Raw genomic sequence first — 19,599 nt, forward strand, 5'->3', positions numbered from 1 at the left:
CCTAGCATGCACATCACTTCAAAGAACAAAGCCAAACCACTAGAAATTAAAATAAAACAAACTCAGATTTAAAAACAATATATATACATATCTATATCCATATATATATATACAGATACAGCCTAGGCTCGACTTTTAAAATAAAATAAACACTCAAACCAAGGCCATGCGAAATCAAAGACAGGAGCAGGTATTCAATGAGGTTCAGCCCATACTGTTGACTAAGAAGCTTGGAGCCTCATATAGATATATATAGATATATATAAATATATATATAAAAACAACCATTCAACACACTACTTAAAACCAGAGACTGTAAGGTGCTCATTTTCACCAAATTGTCACAAAAAAATATTTATTTTTTTGACATCTGATTCAATGCTCATGCAGAATAAACAGATCTCTATGTTTTGGCACGTCTAGACAGCATTCACATCCCATGCAAACTACAAAGGAACTAGTGTTAAGACTACACAGAGTGCTGTTTCATTGAGGTTAGAAATGGAGATTATTATTAAGCTGCAGAAATTTCATTCAGGGTCCCTTTAGATGATAAAACGCTTGCAAGTGTGTCAAAGAGACTTTTTTTAGTTCCCTTCATTATCATAACTACATGCTTTTGATATTTTTTTTACTTCTTAAGTGCTCTGAGTTTGTACATCCTCAATTATGAATCCTAGTTCATGAAACCCTTTCAGAAATTGCATTGGGGAGTTCTGTGCAACACCCCAATCTAATCAACACCTGTCGTTCTGAGAGTTTTTTTTCTTCTTTAAATAAATGGTGGTGATTATCTACCAGTCAGTATCAGGGGCATCAGGCCTAGTTGGTAACTGACAGGAAGGAAATTACTGAAGGTGTCCTGGGTAATGTGTGTAAAAAGCCTTCTTCGTACACTTAGATTTCCCCAGAAAACCACAACTGTTATGATGAGTTATAATCCTTCTACTGATAAGAAGCCATAAAATTAAGCAAATTTGGTGGTAACCTACCCTGACACTTCTGGAGCGCTAAACCAGACATCCTGTCTGAGGTTCAAATCCCACCTCAGGCAGTCACCTACAACCCTGTAACCTTGCTGATGCACTCCGCAAACCGAGTCTCAGTAAGACTCAACTGAAAATGGTAGGGCTCTGGTGAAAATCCCAGAACAATAACACTGGCAATTAAAAGGAAGAAAAGAAGACAAAGAAAAAACCCTGGGGTTCTCTTAATTGGTATAATTGTTATGGACCACTTGAGCCATTGCAGCATTGAGCTTCATAATGACCTTACATTTTTAGTGCTTGGAAGATAAAATAAATAAAAATAAATGCATAAATTAAATTAAGAACTGCAAAGCTTTAAGCCCCCCGACTGCACAGAATTCATCTTTCTTTATGAACAGCACTAAATTGCACTCAGATTAATAAAGGAATATTAAATGGGGCTCTTCTGAAGCCGTCAGCTTTTAGTTTACTTGGATATTCACTGAAGGAAAGACTATTAATGCACTGAATTTGAAAACTCATAAAGCTAAAACACTTATTAAAGCGATTGTGAAAGCAAAGTACTGCATTTTAAAATCCGCAAAACCATATGCAGACTAAATCACAAATGAACCAAGAAATGCACACTGACCTTGTGAGATTTGTCTTAATGAAAAAGAAGCGACAATGCAACAACAAAAGGGATAATTTTTCCATAATTCATACATCTTCCATTGCTTCAGAAATTGAATTAGCCTCTACTATGATTTCAGAAATTGAAGAATAACAAGGAATTATTCTCACCATACACTGACAACCTGCTGATAACAAAACATAAAAAATAAAATAAGAAATAAAGAAGAGGTGCAGTAGACATTTGTATCTTTATGATTTCAGACTTTTGTAATTATAAAACAAATAATTTACTACTAGGATGAATAACTAATTATTATTCTTACTATTATTGATCAGCAGCTGGGTTTAAGCTTCACCATCCCCACAAAGTACCCAGCCAGCCTGCTGAAAGGTGCCTGATACAACCTCATGTCTACTACAGTACATGTTGTGCTTTTATTAAGATACTTGTGCATACATACAAACCAGAAATAAAACATGTATGTAGTTAAATCCTTAATCCATGGCCTGGTGAAGCTGGTGCCTGAGCCTGAATGACAGAGGAGGCATTCACTCAGTCTACAGATAGATTCCATACTGCCACGCCTCACGTGCCCCCAAACTCTCAAACCTCGATTCTGCAGTCAGAAAATGTCAGGAATAAAGTGAATGACACAATATTCTGCCACTGTTAACAGTGTATTAAAAAAGCAGAAGAATTCCCTCTGTTGCCCCAGTTAATCTTAATTTTGATTACAATGAAAGATAAGCGTTTAGGCATCCTAGCAGTTACATTTAGCTTGGTTTGGGCGAAGTGGCCAGTAATTCAGCAGGGGTCTACGTGACAGAGAAGAGAAGGAGCAGAGTGAACTCTTAGCTCAGAAGGAGCCGACAGCCATTTGTCACTTAATTTGAGATCCCTGACTGCAGGCACAGGTATGCTCCGATTTAAGTGGGTTTCGAAGCATGTGACACACCAATAAAACTTAGGAAGGAAGGCTCTCTTTGCTTGTATAAGCCAAAACGATAGCTTAAAAAAAGCCAGTCTGAGTAATTGCTCAGAATCTCATAAAAGTCACATCGCTGGTAAATATCAAGCATTTCCTGATGATTGGTTTCAGCATTCTTATCTTAACTGTGCAGCCCTAATAAGGCTGTGTATTAAGCAATTATTGCTATTTTTAGTTTAAACAGTAATCATTATTTTATAATTGGTAGATTCTGTTGAACATTACAAAGCTCCACTTCCCAAGTGAAACAGGATTTATGTTTTATTTAACCCTGGGGCTACACAGCTACTGTCATTAACTTTAACAGCAAAACATGAATTATAATTATTGGGACTGGCTTGTGGAACTGCATTACCAATGTTGTTTTGGCAGGGATTTTCACAAGCAGGTCTCTGATTACAAAGCAACATCAAAACACTGGCAAACCCATAAGATTAATTTCACTAGGCTTTTTTTTACCACTAGACTTTTGAATTTAATAGCATTTGCATCTGCAGCAGGAAGATTAGTGAATCTTTATACCTTGCCTGTGTTCTCATTATGTATTACTGATCATTTGTGGAAGAGAAATTGGAAAGATACAATTTACCACAAAAAAGTTGGAAATCTGTTTATAAAAGTAGTAAAGTACAATAAAAATTCCAGCTGTGTGACAGATTTTCATGGACGCTCTTGTACTGGGTTAATTGGACTAAGGCACATTCCTACTCCAATGCATCAAGTTCAAATACTATTCATGTTCAAATACAGAGGTTTCAGACATCACTTGGAAGATGACTTTTTCTGGAAGCCCTTTTAACCATTTGCTCCTACTGCAATATTACTGTATAAACAACATTTAAGAATCCAGACAGAGCTGACACTGTTTGTCTAAGATGTCTTGAACTTCCTGCTGTTTAAAATCTTGTACTGCCCCCCCAGCCAGACTGTGTTTCTGTTATCCTTTGTGTATAATTTGAAACTCCATTACCACATAATTTTCTCTAAAAATATGGGAAATCTAGAGGTAAAATCGAGTATCTGCTTCTTTTATAACATACAAAACTGCAGCTTTGTACACTGATACAGTACCAGGCCAATATCGTGAAGATTTCCAATATTTAAAATGTTTTTTAGACTTTTTTTTAGAGTTTATTTCTTCTTTATTCACTGCCAACTGGGATTAAGACCTAAAATAATTAAAACAGTAGTAGTATTTTGATCAGCAAAGTGGGACATGTTCATTGAATGTGAATGAGAAGATATCGACGCAGGCCCTGAGACAGATGCTGGGATTTCCAGCGCTGCTGATTTATACATACGTCTTGAATCAAAATATAACTGCAAGCTTTGCGGAACGCATCCAGTCCTCTCCCACAGGAGGTCCGGTAGGTAGCTGCAGCACAGCTGTTTCTCACGTCAATGTGCCACTCTGGGTCTTTAATTCTCAGGAGGAGTACACAAGACAGAACAGGACAGAAAAGAATATGCCCTGAGGTAAGTCCATCTTCATGTTTGACTGCACAGATATTACAGCATGTTATACCCACTGTGGCCTGTACTGTGAACAGCGCTTACAGTAGTTCTTGGATTAGAGGATGGCGAGGTACACGAGAGCTGCAGGGTTGCTGGCAGTAACTGGCACTGTATTTAAAACTCAGTGTTGTACCTGGATAGAATTCACAAGACAGTTCACTTCCAGATGGAAACAAATCATACAGACCTGCACAGAGGCGAAAGTACAGCTATATACCATTTAGATTATCATATTCTTACGTTGTCACCATCAATCAATCAAGGTCGTCTTCATACAATACAATTTATGCTACAAATGTGGAATAAAAGTCTAGCTTTCATTGACAGAAATGAGTTTTACGCTGGCTATGCAGAAGAAATACTGCATCTTTGATGTACAAAAGGAGGCAGCTGTCAATCTCTACAGTGACAAGTATTACTCCTCAACTCAGCTGTAACGTGTGGTAGCTAGAGTCTCCAAACCTTAACAAATAGAGTAATCCATGCCATTTGCACCAGGTGTATCTGCTTCATTTCTAATGACTGTATTGTTTGATTGTCAGACACCTGGTGTCCTCATTCTATCTCACAGTTCTGTCGATTCTAAAATCCCCTATACAGACTCATTCACTTATTTGCGGCTATTCTTTTTATATACTTATATACTGAATAACGACAACTGGAACAAAACTGTTGTACAAACGACATTTTTTCCCCTCTATAATAACAGGCAAGTCTGATTCCTTAATGGGAAATTAAATTTAAAAAGCAGCAGACAGTGAACAGGTCCAAGCCTAGCCTTGGGTGGCCATTGTGTCTGTGGGTTTTCTAGTAAATTTCAAGAACAATTGACATTACTGGAGTAGATTTTGGTTATTGAGATCTGAACTGAAATGAAAATGTACACTCTAGCCCCCAGAACAGGAGCTGGACAGACTGACATACAGTATACTCCCACTCACCAATGAAAATGAGATGTGACCTTTCAGAAGGTGGTGTCTTAGGTATTCTTACAGTAATCACATATTGTGTGTGACTAGGAACAAATAATCCAGAGACAGGACTGAAGTGTTTTTAAAACTGTTCATACTAAATGCAAATACTACAAACTATTCTTCCAGCAAACTGTAAAAATTAAAAGTATCAAGGTTGTCAGCCTTTTGCTTTCCTGTACTCTCCCTAACACAAACAATGTCCAGAAAAGATGATCATTTCAAAGCACAGACGTTTGATGTTAAATGCAATGCCTAACAAAAATAGGCAAAAACAGGCAGCAAACCCAATGCTGGCAAGCACTTAAGATGCTTGTGTAGGGAAGCTTTAGGTATTTGCCACTTAAATGCAGGAATAGAACAAAAACAAAAATTACATCACTTTTCGGGATGCCGTGCAAGTACAAGGACATTATTTCCAGGTGAAGCATAAAGACAATGCCATTTTAGCCTCCTGATAAAACATATGGAACTTTAGACAGTATATAAGGACCAGAGTGCCTCCTTTTCCACTCATCAATTATAGCTTCCCAAGCTACCCACACCACCAGTGTTTGAGAGCCCACTGAGTCAGGACCACTGTGAACCTTTAGAGTTAAGAACAGAAGCACTTATGTTGCTCAATAAAGGTACAGCCTATATAACCTACATAACCTTTGTATTGCTCACAGATAAAAATTCACTATGGCACAATTTGAATGACACTTTCAGCAATTACAATATTCTCTATTTTCTCTTCAAAATATATCTGTTATATTTTGATACCCTTTTCCATTGTTTTTGTAAATGCTGTATATAGAGCCATGTGGCAAAAGTGTGCAAAAATGTCTTCATGTTGTCTCCAGATTTAATACAAGATCAAATGAAAACCCTGCATAAAGAGTGAACAAATGCTCACATAAAGTACAACATTTTCGCAAGGAATTGAAATTGTTCAAGATCCCTTTTATACCTGCAGCTTTCCTGCAGAAGAGTGGTTGTACCTGTTCTGTCAATATCTGATTTCTCAAACAACAGCTACAGCATGAAAGAAGACAGAAAATAAGTGGTATCTATGGATCAGGAAAGGATAACGATCAGCACTCCAACTAGCCTGTGTTCCCATTGTTCTGCTGCACCAACCACTACACTGCAAATGCATTTCTGTCTGGTCAAAATGCAATCCATAAAAATGACAAGACAAAACCAAACAATAAAACAAAAGAATTAAAAAAGAACAAAACAGCAATAAGGGGATTTAGCAAATGAAGGGTCTATCCATTTTAGAGGAAAGGAACATTGTGCACAAAGTACACATAAGGAAAACACTGAAAAGATTAGTTTTCAAGTAACTAATTAGATACCCATGTTTTGTAATAGAGCACTTCATTATCTACTGTGATCCAAAGTCCAATTTCATCTCCGAAAGATGGATTTTATTTTACTATGTATGTGGTACAACTTCCAGAATCCGGATACAGCGTCAGTCTGCGTGCTTCACAGATCTCGGCAATGGGTATTTAATACATATACATGTATGTCTATATATGTACTGTATATATACGTCAGGTGTACTGATACACTTTTTTACATGGGTGTTCAAGGACAAACCTTTACCATCACTTATCATTCTTATTACCTCTCTATTGAGAAATTTTATAAATTAAAAAATGTAATTTTATACTTTATAAAACAGAATGTTTTATAACCTTTATCTTGTTATAACAAGCAGGGGTAACTTTTGATTTGAAATTAGGAGCTTTTATTCTTTCTGTAATAATCTGTCTAATAATTTTGAAACTAATAAAATCTGGCTGCTTTGGTTGAAATGGTGCCAGAATAAATGAAATCAGGAGAGATGAGTGAGCAGTGAGATGAGGCTGCTGTAATATCACACAGCGATTAGAGACACCTCAGTTATTTTACTTTATTAAGTTCAAACACTTGGGTTTCCAAATACCATGGCATTGCTATTACACTGTGTCTAGACTTGTAAAAACTCCGTTTGTACTTATCAATGTGTGCATATTCATATACAGTACATATACATAGAAAAATACATATATATACTTCCAAGAGCCAAAGGTTTGCATTAAAACAAAAAAATAAAAAACCCTATTATGCATGCAGTGCATTACAGGTCAACTCCTTCAACTGCAAAAGGATTCTTTTTTAAAAAACGTCTTTTTCAAACTATATTTTACTTCATTACAAGAATAACTGATATCAATCAATGAAATTACTTTATGAATCAATCAAGGAAACGCAGTACAAACCTGGGCTCTTAAACTGATCCGGGCTGTGCAGCTGATGGAGGGGAGAGTTGCTGGCAGAGGTGGCATGCTCACTCAGCATCTGAGCAGCCTGGGGCCCCAGGGAGCCATAGTCCGCAAAGGAGCAGGGGGGCCCCCGCTGGTCGCTGGGCGAGGAATAGAAACCATAATCGGGGAACCCTGGGAGATACAGTATAGGGGGACTCCATCATTGTGGAAAAACTTTCACAGCAATGTCAAAACTTTCATGGCATGTACTGTAGTAACGCGCACCAGAACCTTTCCTTTCAATTGCCCGCAATACTTGTGTGTGGTGAAGTGACACAATGCAATTTTGTCCATAACATTAGTCTGATCGGGCAGCTGATGCCCTGTAATGACTTTGCTCTTCAACTGCACATGGTTATATCAAGCAGCACATTGACAAATCTGACACTGCTGCCACAAGAAACCTTTTCTTTAAATATACTTGGGAGGCTTCTTCCTTCATTCTGGTACAATACGTACCAGCACAAATCGCCAGTCACTTTCAGCACAGGAAAATAAAAAAAATAAATATGATTGTGATGTTTTAAAATATATTACAATATATTAAGATGCTGCTTTCTGTGAAGAGTTTGTGAAGGTGGTGCTGGGGTTATAGTGCGCTATAAGGACAGAGAAGGAGACCCGGTGATGTATCCCTTTCTAGCTCATCCAGAAAACTACGTTTTCAACTGAAGTCAACTGAAGTTTCAAGGACTATTTCAGGACTGAAATACTGATGTATTTCAAAGAAAAGAAAGTGAAATTTTATGTTCTTTCATTCACATAAATCAATAAATAATTTCAGCTATGTGTCCATTAATCCATTCAATTTGCCATAAATGGCTTTTTTTTTACAGAATTTATATTGGTTACATCTAAAGGTATAATAAGTCTAGGTGGAAGGTGCTCGAGAAAGACTACGTTTATCATCACCAAGAATGTGAAAAGAGGTGCAGAATGTGGAAAAACACTTTATACGTTTAACCCCTTACATTCTACCATTTCAAATGCTGTGTCCTATCTGGAACAAAGTGAAATTCGAAGACAACTCCACTGCTTTCAAAATGGTAATAGGTTCACAAAGGTACTCTCAGTCATACAGTAACCCTAAGTGTTAAGGTATCCTGAATCTGACGTGCTTATTTCATTTTCAGCTTTTCAAACCCAATTTAGTATCTAAACGATCTCCCTCATGGCACAGTGGTCCTGCTGAAACAAGACATTACAGTACAATTGTAAGAACTGCTCTTTAATAGTGTTTTTTAAAATAAGTTGTTTCCTTAACCACAGCATCCTTGCTCACTTTTCTGACACTGGGAAACTTGAGAATTAAGTACCGTGAGCTTACAGGCATACAAACAGTTTGCAATTCATGTGACATTATTTCAGGAATTCCTGTACCAAAAAGGTGATCACACCTCTTATGATTACAGCAGTCAATCCATTCAGTGGAAACTGGGATATATTCCTGCAGTGCAACTGCATTTATTTTCCATTTCTTTTCTCAAGAATCCCACACCTGGCAATTAATAATAGTCTTTCAGTCCTCCATCTCACACGCATAGAAGAGGAAAGAAATATACAGACTTCTAGGCACCTGGAATCTACATGTTATAGTCCTTATTTTATACTGTGAACAAACAGCTCAATGCTCAGTAAATTAATTATATGTGTGTCTTTTCCAACAATGTGAAATGTACATCATAAAACATAAAAACAATCTGTTCCTGTGTATACAGTATGTATTGATCCACATCAATTTGGATATGCCTACACAAAACAGGTATTTTTTCAGTACATTTAAGAGGAATGCACTTCAGAAAAGCAGTTAAAATGGAAATAAGTTCTTAATTTCAGAGTGGAAGATGTCTGCATTTTAATAAGATTACTACAAGAGGTGGATTGTGAATTTTATTTGAAAACAACCTCTGAAGACAAACTGAACACCACCTATAGCTTAATTGTATACCTAGTGTGAATAAACTCTTTATGGGAAACCATTAATAATTAGGTCAACATAAAGCAAGAGAGGCTTTAGGTACTGTAGATTACCATGATGGACCAATGTGGACTTTTCTTATTCAAATACAAACGAAATAAGGTCACCACTGTACAAACACATTACAGTATGTGTTATGTTGTTAAAGGTTGACAGTTTCAGTTAACTTAAGAATACTTTATTTAGGCAAAAATAAATCGAAACTGTCATTGTTCTTTCTCTTACAGTTTCATAAGGACACAGTTTTTCATAGTCCTCAAAAATATACTTATTTTCTGGACAGAAATAGAATGTAGGTTTAGAGTTACACTGGTTGTGCTATTCAGCAACACACACAAAAAAAGATAAAAACGGAATCAAAATCAAAATCTGCACTGGATGTGTCTGTACAGTACATCCACACTCATGAACCTGTCAGTCTGCTACTCAGACATCACCTGCCTCTTCTTATACTGGACAATCAATTCAGTGCCTTCAAGAACACTTCTCACTACAAAAACAAAGAGATCCTATTAACTTGCATCAATAGGTCCGCCTTTCCAGGTGGTATAAATATTTCTCCACACATCTGCCGTATTTAAACATGCAGAGAAATCCATTATTTTCCAAAACACATTTTTATTGCAATTATGAGAAAAAAACGGAAACAGTAGTACGTGCTAAGCAAGAGAATATGTGTTAGAGAAAAGGGAAATCACAGGCCTCTTCTAATCCCCCAGCTATTGTTATTATCATTTCTTTCCTCACAAAAAACATGAAAATGCATAAATAAATATGAAATGCTTGAGCAGTGTACTGCAAACCAGTGATTCATTACTGAAATTACTCCACTCAGGATAAATAATTCAATAAAACAACAATCAAAAAAGCATTATGCTAGGTGTTCACTCTGTCGCTCACACAAACATCCATGCACCAAATTTTAAATACGTCAGCCCACCAAGACCACCCAAGTCTTTGGCCCAGGTCAAACCATCACTTGGTGTTCAGGTGAAGAGTCTCTGCACCTTCCCTGAGTCACCCAGAGTGGGTTAATACTCAAAGAATAAAAATACACATTACATGCCACCCAAAAGGCAAGAGAACAGAAACAATGCCATATTTAGAACATGTGCTACAGAAAGAGTGCTTCCCTTAGGGAATTTATCATGTCAAAATAATATTAAAACACCAGCTCACATCATTTGCTGTACATATACTGCGAATGGAATACACTGGGGGAAAACATGTTGGAGGAAGCTTATTTTTCATTGCCAGAGGGGAATGCAGCCTCCTGTAATGTGTATAGAAAACTTTATCTGTCCTCTGTAAGTATCGTGGGAGACACTACTTGGGACCTGACAGGCTTATTAATGAATAATGACGTCAAGTGCCCGCAGAATCTACATTCACTGGATGGACTTTATAAACCTCTGGCCCATGTATGGTCCACCCACATTCTCTCACTTTCAGTCTCAGAGACAACTGCTAATGCACAGAGTGGTTCCACTTGCTATTAATATTGAAATATTCAATGCTTTGAGAAGAACAGAGATGACACCTGTTAAGCCAATGCTGCTGTAAAGAATTTGCAAAACAATCCCAAAAAACATACTTTCTAAACCTAAAGGGAGCCTTACCCATAATGCCTTGCTCTGCTCTGTTTTGTGAGTCTCCACTTCTCTTGATTCAAACCAGTACCCCCTCTCTCTTCCATTATCTCTTTCCCTTATTTTGAGGCATGGCATGGTACATGCTCTCCCTCCTGTTTTCACAATTTCTGTACTCTGTAAATGTACAAAGTCTCATTTAGCCTTTCAACATTACTGACACTTTTATTGGGATCAGTGAACAACAGAGGCGGTCAATTAAGTCCTCCTAAAAATTGTAAAACCTTAAACTTGAGCACCACATCTTCAATAGGCCTACATATTGGATGTTGGTCCTGTAGAACTTTCAGCAGCTGTTTCAGACTTAGACAATACTCCCTTCTATCACCTTCAAAAACAATGGGAAATTTTAAAGTGGGACACCATACTTTTAAAGACGCTCATACTCTCTTCTACCTCTGTCGTTCTCTCTCGGTAGAACGTTTCAGAGGAAGCTGGTTAGGCGTTAAAAAAGCAGCAGCAGCCTCTCACAAAAGATACCCACTCAAGCAGCTCATCTTTAATCATTTTTTAAAAAAAAGCACTTAGGTTTAATCCATTTTTGATGTAAGCGCTAATAGCTTGGTGTCCTTGAGGTTCAAAGTGGGTTTCGTGCATGTCTCTAATTAGCCGAGCAAGCAGCCATTCAGCTTCCTCTCATGTTTCTAATTAGATCTTTAACAACAAACAAATGTCGACCTTTACAAAGGCTTTGCTACATTCTCCCCCATTAGTTAAATAGTTGAGGAGGGCTGTGGTTAGAGACTCTCTTTGTCTCTTTTTTATGTATGCATAATCCACAATCCACCTAGGTGCTATAATGGTGTCTTCCTGTTTTAATCTGCATATTCCGTTTAAGGAATAATGAGAACAAGGGGACAGTAAGAAAACAGGAAAAAAACACCTGGCAGCTTTGTTTATCTGGCCTGAAAATTAGTCCTCATTTGCACGCATTTTCTGTCTCCATCACACTCGCAAGAACCTAATAAACCCTGATAAAATTACTTTTATTATTCAGGTAGATCATTTCTAATGATAGTGTTATCTGCGTAAAATTATAGAATTCAGAAAAAGCTCTCATTTACTGACTAGCAAGATCATGAATCAGCCATCTGGAAGAATGGAATTGCTTGAACATTTTCTGAGGCTAATTTTCTTTTCTGCGCATGCAAATTATTCACTTTAACTGGGAGAAACTGAGAAATGCTGGTGAATTAAATCATTCTAAACATCAAAGTTGCAGTAATAATGGCTTTCCTCTGATGTTTCTATACAGTCTACCATCCTCTCTCAGTCTACCAGCAAGTGGAAACTGTTAATGGCTCTGGGAGATGGCCTGGGGTTTAGATGGTGTGTATTTGATATGTACCTAAAACATGGACTGCAGTACTTTCTCTGGTCTCAATGGAATACAATTCAATCCACAATGCTTCACAGAACTTAGTAGGAGATATTATTTCCACTTTCAGGTTGTTACAATGGACTATTTTTTTAATTGCATGTTTTTTTATTCAGCGCATCAGTATGAAGATACTCTACAGGTCATGCAGTTTTTGGGGGAGGTGTACCCCCAAAGTCATTCACAGCGTGATGCACAATGTGCAATGTGTGTGCCACTGGATGAAATTCGCTATATGCAAACCAATATTAAATATATACAGTAACCAACCCTACGGACCCAGTGTTTAATTGCTTTCCAGGGTACATCAGGATTGTCTGTGCGGCTGTGTTCTTTATTGTCATCAGCCAGAGAAGGGCGGCTGTCTGGGTCCGTTCATTTTGAAGAGGCACTCAGACTCATGGTTCTACTGAGGAGTGGAGTTCAGCTAAGATCCATGTCTCTATTTTTCCAACATAACTTTAATCCCAAAAAGTCAGGAACAACTTGAATAAAAAGTCACGAACTCCATTATAAACCTGCCTCTGTGAGCTCCAGGTTCCTTCAACAGCTGAACCTTGAACTACAATTTCAGGTATTCAATTTTTTAAAGAAATGGTCATATTTAAAGTTTACTATGTGACTGCATTTTGATTTTTACACACATACAGTACACTGTAGTAGTTCATGTTGCATTTTATTCTGTGGTTCATTTAAAAATGACACAGGTCTATACTATAATAAGCAATAAAATTAGGATAACTTGTGAACTTGAAAATAGTGTAGCTTGTTACTTAATTATGTAATTCAATATTTTAAATACACTAAGATGCATTGAAAACACAACTAATGCTATAGTTTCCAATACTCATATGCTATGTTTTTAATTCCTCACAGTATGGACTTGTACTTTTGTGATGAAATATGCAATGTCAGGGTGCTTCAATGAGTGTTGTGTACACTTCAATGAACGCTGTGAAAAATACTTTCAGGAGTTCCAATGAATACAGAAAACAACCTGGTCTGGACCTCCAGAATTAAAAAATCATTAGATGCATCTGATACATAAACTGCTTCTAACAGTTGCAAGAGCAATAACATAGAATACTGCATAAACAGAACCTTGTTGCAGAAATGTAATGAAAATCAGAAAATAGAATTATAAAAAAAACACTTTTTTTAATAATGTTATCCGGTTCCACTCTGTGATCTGGTTGTCCTCCATTAGCAGAAGCAGATGTTTACTGCAGCAGAACAGCTGCCTGACACCCAGATCCCATACTTTAGTGCTGCTGTGTGCAGCTGACACAAGACACAAGGCAGCAGATATACTGGAATGCTGTCAATGTCACCATTTTGTCCTACATCTGGAAACTTCAAACCCATTGATGAGATGAAAGTACTCAATACAAGCATGACTCCACTGTGTCATTAAATAAGTATGACAAAACTATCTCATTAACTGTTACAAAAACACAGCAAAGCAATTTGTCAACACAAATTAAAGCTGAAACTGCCAAGTTATTGGCCTTACCAGGCTAGCTGTGTGGTTTTGAGACATGCAAGTCCAACATTAATTGAAAAAATACAGACACATTAATAGAAAGATATGCTAGTGCTCATCTGCATTATTGTTGTTCTGTGCTTCCGAGAGATTTTAAACTATACTTTCTTTTAAAATATGTAAAACAATTAGACAAAAGGAATAAAGTGTACTTTAAAAAATCTCCTTCCCAAGCATTCTAAGAGTTAAGGGAAAGTAAAAGCTTGCTTTAAAATTGTCTTTCATAAATAATTAGGCAGAAGGCAATGACATTTACAAGTGTTTGCTTAATTGTGTTCTTCTTCCATTCTGGCAAAGAAATACACCATTATTATATGCATTCCCTTAAATTGCATTAGTGCTGTGTATAATATGTCATGGTGACATAAAACTGTTATAAAATCAAAGGCAGAATAGAGATTTTATATGACAATTCTACACTAACAATATTTGGTGCTTCTTATGCTTGTCTTCAATGAGATGTGGCAGCTCCTATGTTTAAAAGGATAATGCACTGTAAGACTCCAACATCTGATGTAACAGGAAAGTTTTCGTCTTTTAGGGACCTCTTTATGCTGTGAAGACAACTGGAAAACCAAAGACTTATTGAGATTATTCTTAATCTCATATTACAAAGTATTTTATTCTGCAAACATCTAGCATATTACCAAACATTATGTCTGTTCAATCATCTGTGTGTCATTAAAATAATTAAATTAATAACAAAGGACAAGCACAGGTTCACTCACTGCCATCTGACACATTTTGCAACTCGCTGTTCGCAATAAAAAACCTGGACTTCCGAGGTTTGGGAATAATGGTGGGAACCGATTCCTGCTTGTGCAAGCCTCAAAACAAGAATACCACCCAACGTCACAACAGCAATGGAATGGCAGGGAGAGAAACAGTGCTATTTCAAAGTTTGTGTGAGACTGCTCCAGTTCTCATGATGTTCAAGAGACATACCTCCTGCTGTGAACAGTGCACATCACCGCACAGAGAAATTTCACCACATACTCTGAAACACCGAACAACACAAGGACATGATTTTCACTTAAAGTAAGTGAAAGTAAACTAAGTGAAACTTTTTTCATCTGAACTAGCAGACAAGAAGGGTACAAGAGTTCAAGTGCACCATATGCATACAGTATAGATGAAGATGGCTCTATAACAAAGGAAATCAGAAGTCCAGCAAGTGGAGCAGACAGTGGCACCTGTGCAGTCATTGGGGGGTATCATCTTTACGCACAGCATGCAAGAAGGTATGGCTATGCTACCGTAGCTAACTGTACTTCCACGCAGCGTTTACCACGGTCTGGACAGGCCTTTTTTATTATTAATATTAATGACTGAGCAGTCATAAAGGCTCCCTTTATTTTTATCCCACTCTAATTGGGTAGTAATTACTCATCTACAAAACAAATGAGTGGGTCCGTGTTGCCATGGAGACGGGATCAGGAGGCCCAGTGGTGTGAATCATTTGCCGAGTATCATTTATGTTAATAATTATTCTATTTTTCCTTCCCTGTTGCCCAGGCACAGAGGAGAGGAACAGAGTCGGACAGGCGTGACTCTGGGCCATTGGGGCACTAAGTGTTCAGGGACAGAGCTTTCTCTGTATCATCTGTCTACAGCAACTGCATGTGCCACAACAAGCAGACACACAAAATCCCATCCTTCCAAGCCTGAGCTTAATTGATGGCAGCCATTGACGATCAGCAAACCCAACAAATTCTGTCAGCGGTTTCTCTAAACAAACAAGCGCATCCAATGTTCACTACCATGGAAGGACTGCATACGCCACTAGATTACAGCTTTATAATGAAGAAATAAGATTTTATTTTCCAATCAGCTCTTCCCATACCCATTTCATTTAAATCCTTATAATGCTGATGAGTGTTACATACTCATTTTCACTTGACAAGATACAACTGGTTGAAAAGAGATTGTAAATCCCTAATAAGATTGCCTTATGACATGGAAAAAAACCCAAAACCAATAGCCAAACAATCTCACGGAAAACCAGAGAGAAAAATAGAGCATCCCCTTCTCTTCAGCTGCTCAGATAAATTAAAACATTTTAAAAGCCCAGTTGTGATCAGGTACTGCCCAAAAAGCCAGGTAATAGTTCTGATATAAACCCATCAATCCCACGTACTCCAAGAACAGCATAAGAAAGTTCCACCAAATCTACTGTTACTGGGAGGGTCTGGTCCGCAGCCTGTCAGCTACTCAGACTCTCAACATCTGCCATCATCATTTGTACAACTTTACACGTCATTCCTGAGAGAATGTCAATAAACTTGTCAAATGCGTATCCAAATTAGCTTTGAATTTCAGAACAGCCATAATTAGCTACTCCATTTCCACCTATGTCATTTTTAAAAATTACAAGCTCTCTTAGCCTCAAGTAGCTTTCACTTTCCATTTAAAATAGTCTTTCTAACTGAATAGGTGACTAATTAACAGTACTAGACCTCCTTTTCACAGAGCGCCGACATTTCATAAATAATCCATATTTAATGTCTTGTCATTTTGTGCTCAGAGAGGCTTTGCTAATGAATTTTAACAGATGATTTATTTCCACTGTCGCTTCCCCCCTACACAACTCTTTCTTTCCTTTCAGGAAAAAGTTATTGACAAAATGTTGACAGGTCTCAAACAAACTCAGAGAAAGAATTGTGAGAGGTAAAAGAGAATCACAACATGTTGCCATGACAGAATAGTGCAACAGGCATCAATATGCCACATTTTAGATAACAGTGCCTTTGGGTGTCCATTTTTGAGAAATACAGAAGAAGTATTAAACGCAGTGCATCATTTTACACTGTTTCAGTATTTTGAGTCATTCTCAGAGATATATGCTATATCTATCTTTTAACTCCCCTGCCCATGAGGAGTCTGTTAAAGGACAGATACTTGCAGGAATCTTTGATGCTATGTAGCACTAGTAGTGGCAAGACAGCTCTGAGCTGCTGATGAAAGCCTGTCGTGGAAAACTAACCAGGACTAGTCTGCATGATGCAAACCTCAAAACTCACTGTCGGCACATGGAGACATAATATGACCAAGGGGAATGACTGAATTCTGAACAAGACAGGAAGGGGATTATCTGTCATACTGTTTCTCACACTGTTCCTTTGATAACTGCAAGACCCCTGTCACCAAAGATATACTCAGAGTCAATAGTCTCTATCTGACACTGAGGCACGGCCACACCCAGGGCAATGGATGCTGGATTTCTTACTTGAAGTGAAATGTGCTCTGCTGAATGTGTGCATCTGATACTCCAGCAGTGAATGACTGGGGAACTGAGGAGAGGACAGGAAGTTAGGGCACCTAACAGGCTGAATAAAGGTTCTCCTCCTCTTTTTTTCTTTTTGCATATATTTTATTTAGAAATAAATAAAATACAATATATATTTTAAGACACGATGCAACATGTTTAAACAGAAACACGAAACCTTGCCAGGCACTGAGCTGTACAGCAAATCAGCTCAGTCAAATGAATAGAAATTAGCTCCCAAAAGGCAATATACAATTCCAGATTATTTTAGCATTGCAAATTCAGGCAATCAGCATCTTTTAGATTGCACTTCCACGCTTGCGGAGCTCATTTTGTGAAAATGGCCAAAGGTCTGAGATATTGTGCAGAATCTAGCCGAGACATGGAGTCTCAGAATTTCCTTCTCCAACCCACAGAAACAGTTTGTGAACTCAGACGGACTACAGTAAAAGAAAAACAAAACCCAAGATCTGCGTGTCAAAGATCAAACAAACAAAATATGAGAAATACTAAAATCTACATCTAATTGCTACCATTACCACTACTACAGGTGCATGCATTCAGTTCAGTCCCACAGATACATACAAGTCTGGGTTCAAGCAGAAGAGGTAGCGATGTGAAATGTTTCACAGGACAAATAAGGTGTTTTGTTTAGTCATAAAAATAATAACTAAACATAAAAGAAAGGGCAAAGGAATAATAACCATAAAGAAATGAACAAAAAAATGATAATACAACAAATCAAGTTTCTTAAAAGTTTTAAAATAAAGTCTAAACAGAAAAAAAAACAAAGGTGTACAGTAATGAAATAAAGATATCTCTCCATACGGAGAGTTGGTATGAGTTTTGTTTCTTTTAAGAACGGTTGGGTTGTCTGATACAAGCATATATATCAATATAAACATGCAACCAGCCGCTACGGACAGGAAGCTGGACACAGAGAGAGAGAGAGGAGTAAAGGGTGTGGACAAACCTTCCGGCGGAGTGCGCTCAGAAGAGAGTGTGAGCGGAGGTCACAGCTCCGAGTGTATCAGACTCAGTCAGAGACACTCACTCTCAGCGGGCCCAACCAAGCAAGAGAAAAACAACAGAAACATAACTGCTCACACTCACCGTCACAGGCCAGGAAGCAAGCTCAACTCACACCTAGCCCACTGCCCTGCAACCTACCTCCTTCTGCCTATGCCCAACGAGTGGGACCTTCCAGTATCTATTTATTGACTGGTCAGGGATTTGTTCCTTTTTTTTGTTTTTTTGTGGTATAAAGCATTCTTCGTTCATTTCGTTTATTCCTTATTTAATGCACCAGACTTGATTCATTCGTGAATTACCAATTGTCCTTGTTATGATTACAAACAGGAGCCTGCATTTGTCACCTCTGCAGACAGTTTACAATCAGCTTGTCATTAAGGATCATGGTTAAGTGACATCAGCACCAAAACATTCTGCTGTCACCTGTACTTTGGTGTACAGCTAGAGGTTAGTTTCACAACACATGCACCAAAATTCAGTTCCAAAGTTCCTGTAGTTCATTCACTGCATTTAAGGCTTTTTTTAAAATAATGCATGCATTTCAATTTAATTCTCATATTTTTATAATATGCATATACTGATTTCCGTGGAATGCATTTTTTTTATTTTAATGACAATTGATAAAAAGACAATTTAAATTTATTTTTATTAAATCAGCAACAATATCTACCTGTCCAAGGCTTGTGTAGTGTTAATTGTTCAATTAAAATTGTAAAAAAAAGTTAATACAAAAGAAAGAACAAACAAAAATGAAAACAAAACAAAAGCAAAAAAACTTGGGGAAAAAGGAAAAAGAAGTATAGTTGCAAAGTATCATAGCGCCCAAATTCAATACAAAACCGCACAGGACTTCAGGCATGGAAATTATCTGATTGTCGCTAAGGTTGGCTGTTTAATGGCACCAAAAGCACTGATTAATCAGGCGAATGAACAGAAGCAGTGTTAATCTACTATACAGTACCCTCTACTGTACTGCGCCAAGGGACGACTGGCCATACCTGCTGGACACTGCAATTAGAAGGAGCTTCCACAAACTAGTCTGATTTTTAACTAACATCATGCACTGTACTTCTTCCTGTGACTCTTGCACAGATACAAGGGGGCGACACAAGAGTAAGTTAAGAAAGTGAGAGAGCATGGTCCTGTATAAAAAAACCATCCGCACTCCCAGTCCCCCAAACTTCCCCCTCCTACGTTCTGATAACTCCTATACTATAGTTGCTTACTTACTAATAATGCTAGCATTGGCCACTACCGAAATGCTAAGTACATCACATTTTGGTTTCTCTTGAGAGCTGGAATCTGTCACCATGTGTGGAACATTTCCCTGTCTATATATGGGCACAACCTTACATTGGGGCTCTAAGGCCTATAA

At 37.6% G+C, this 19,599-nt stretch overlaps 1 protein-coding gene across 23 annotated transcripts in view; it reads right to left on the reverse strand.

Moving 5' to 3' along the window:
* Positions 1–19,599, reverse strand: part of msi2b (musashi RNA-binding protein 2b) — a 231,443-nt gene that overhangs the window by 14,430 nt on the left and 197,414 nt on the right. For 15 of the 23 annotated variants that reach the window (XM_088907268.1, XM_088907263.1, XM_088907264.1 and 12 more), the window contains one exon: positions 7,335–7,511. The exons of the other annotated variants lie outside the window; for them this stretch is intronic. In XM_088907268.1, coding sequence (XP_088763394.1) covers positions 7,335–7,511 — 177 coding nt within the window. The remainder of the gene's footprint in view (positions 1–7,334; positions 7,512–19,599) is intronic. 23 annotated transcript variants of the gene reach the window in all.

This window comes from Atractosteus spatula, chromosome 27 (genome assembly GCF_055471065.1).
Source record: "Atractosteus spatula isolate fAtrSpa1 chromosome 27, fAtrSpa1.hap1, whole genome shotgun sequence".
NCBI classification, from domain to species: Eukaryota; Metazoa; Chordata; class Actinopteri; order Semionotiformes; family Lepisosteidae; genus Atractosteus; species Atractosteus spatula.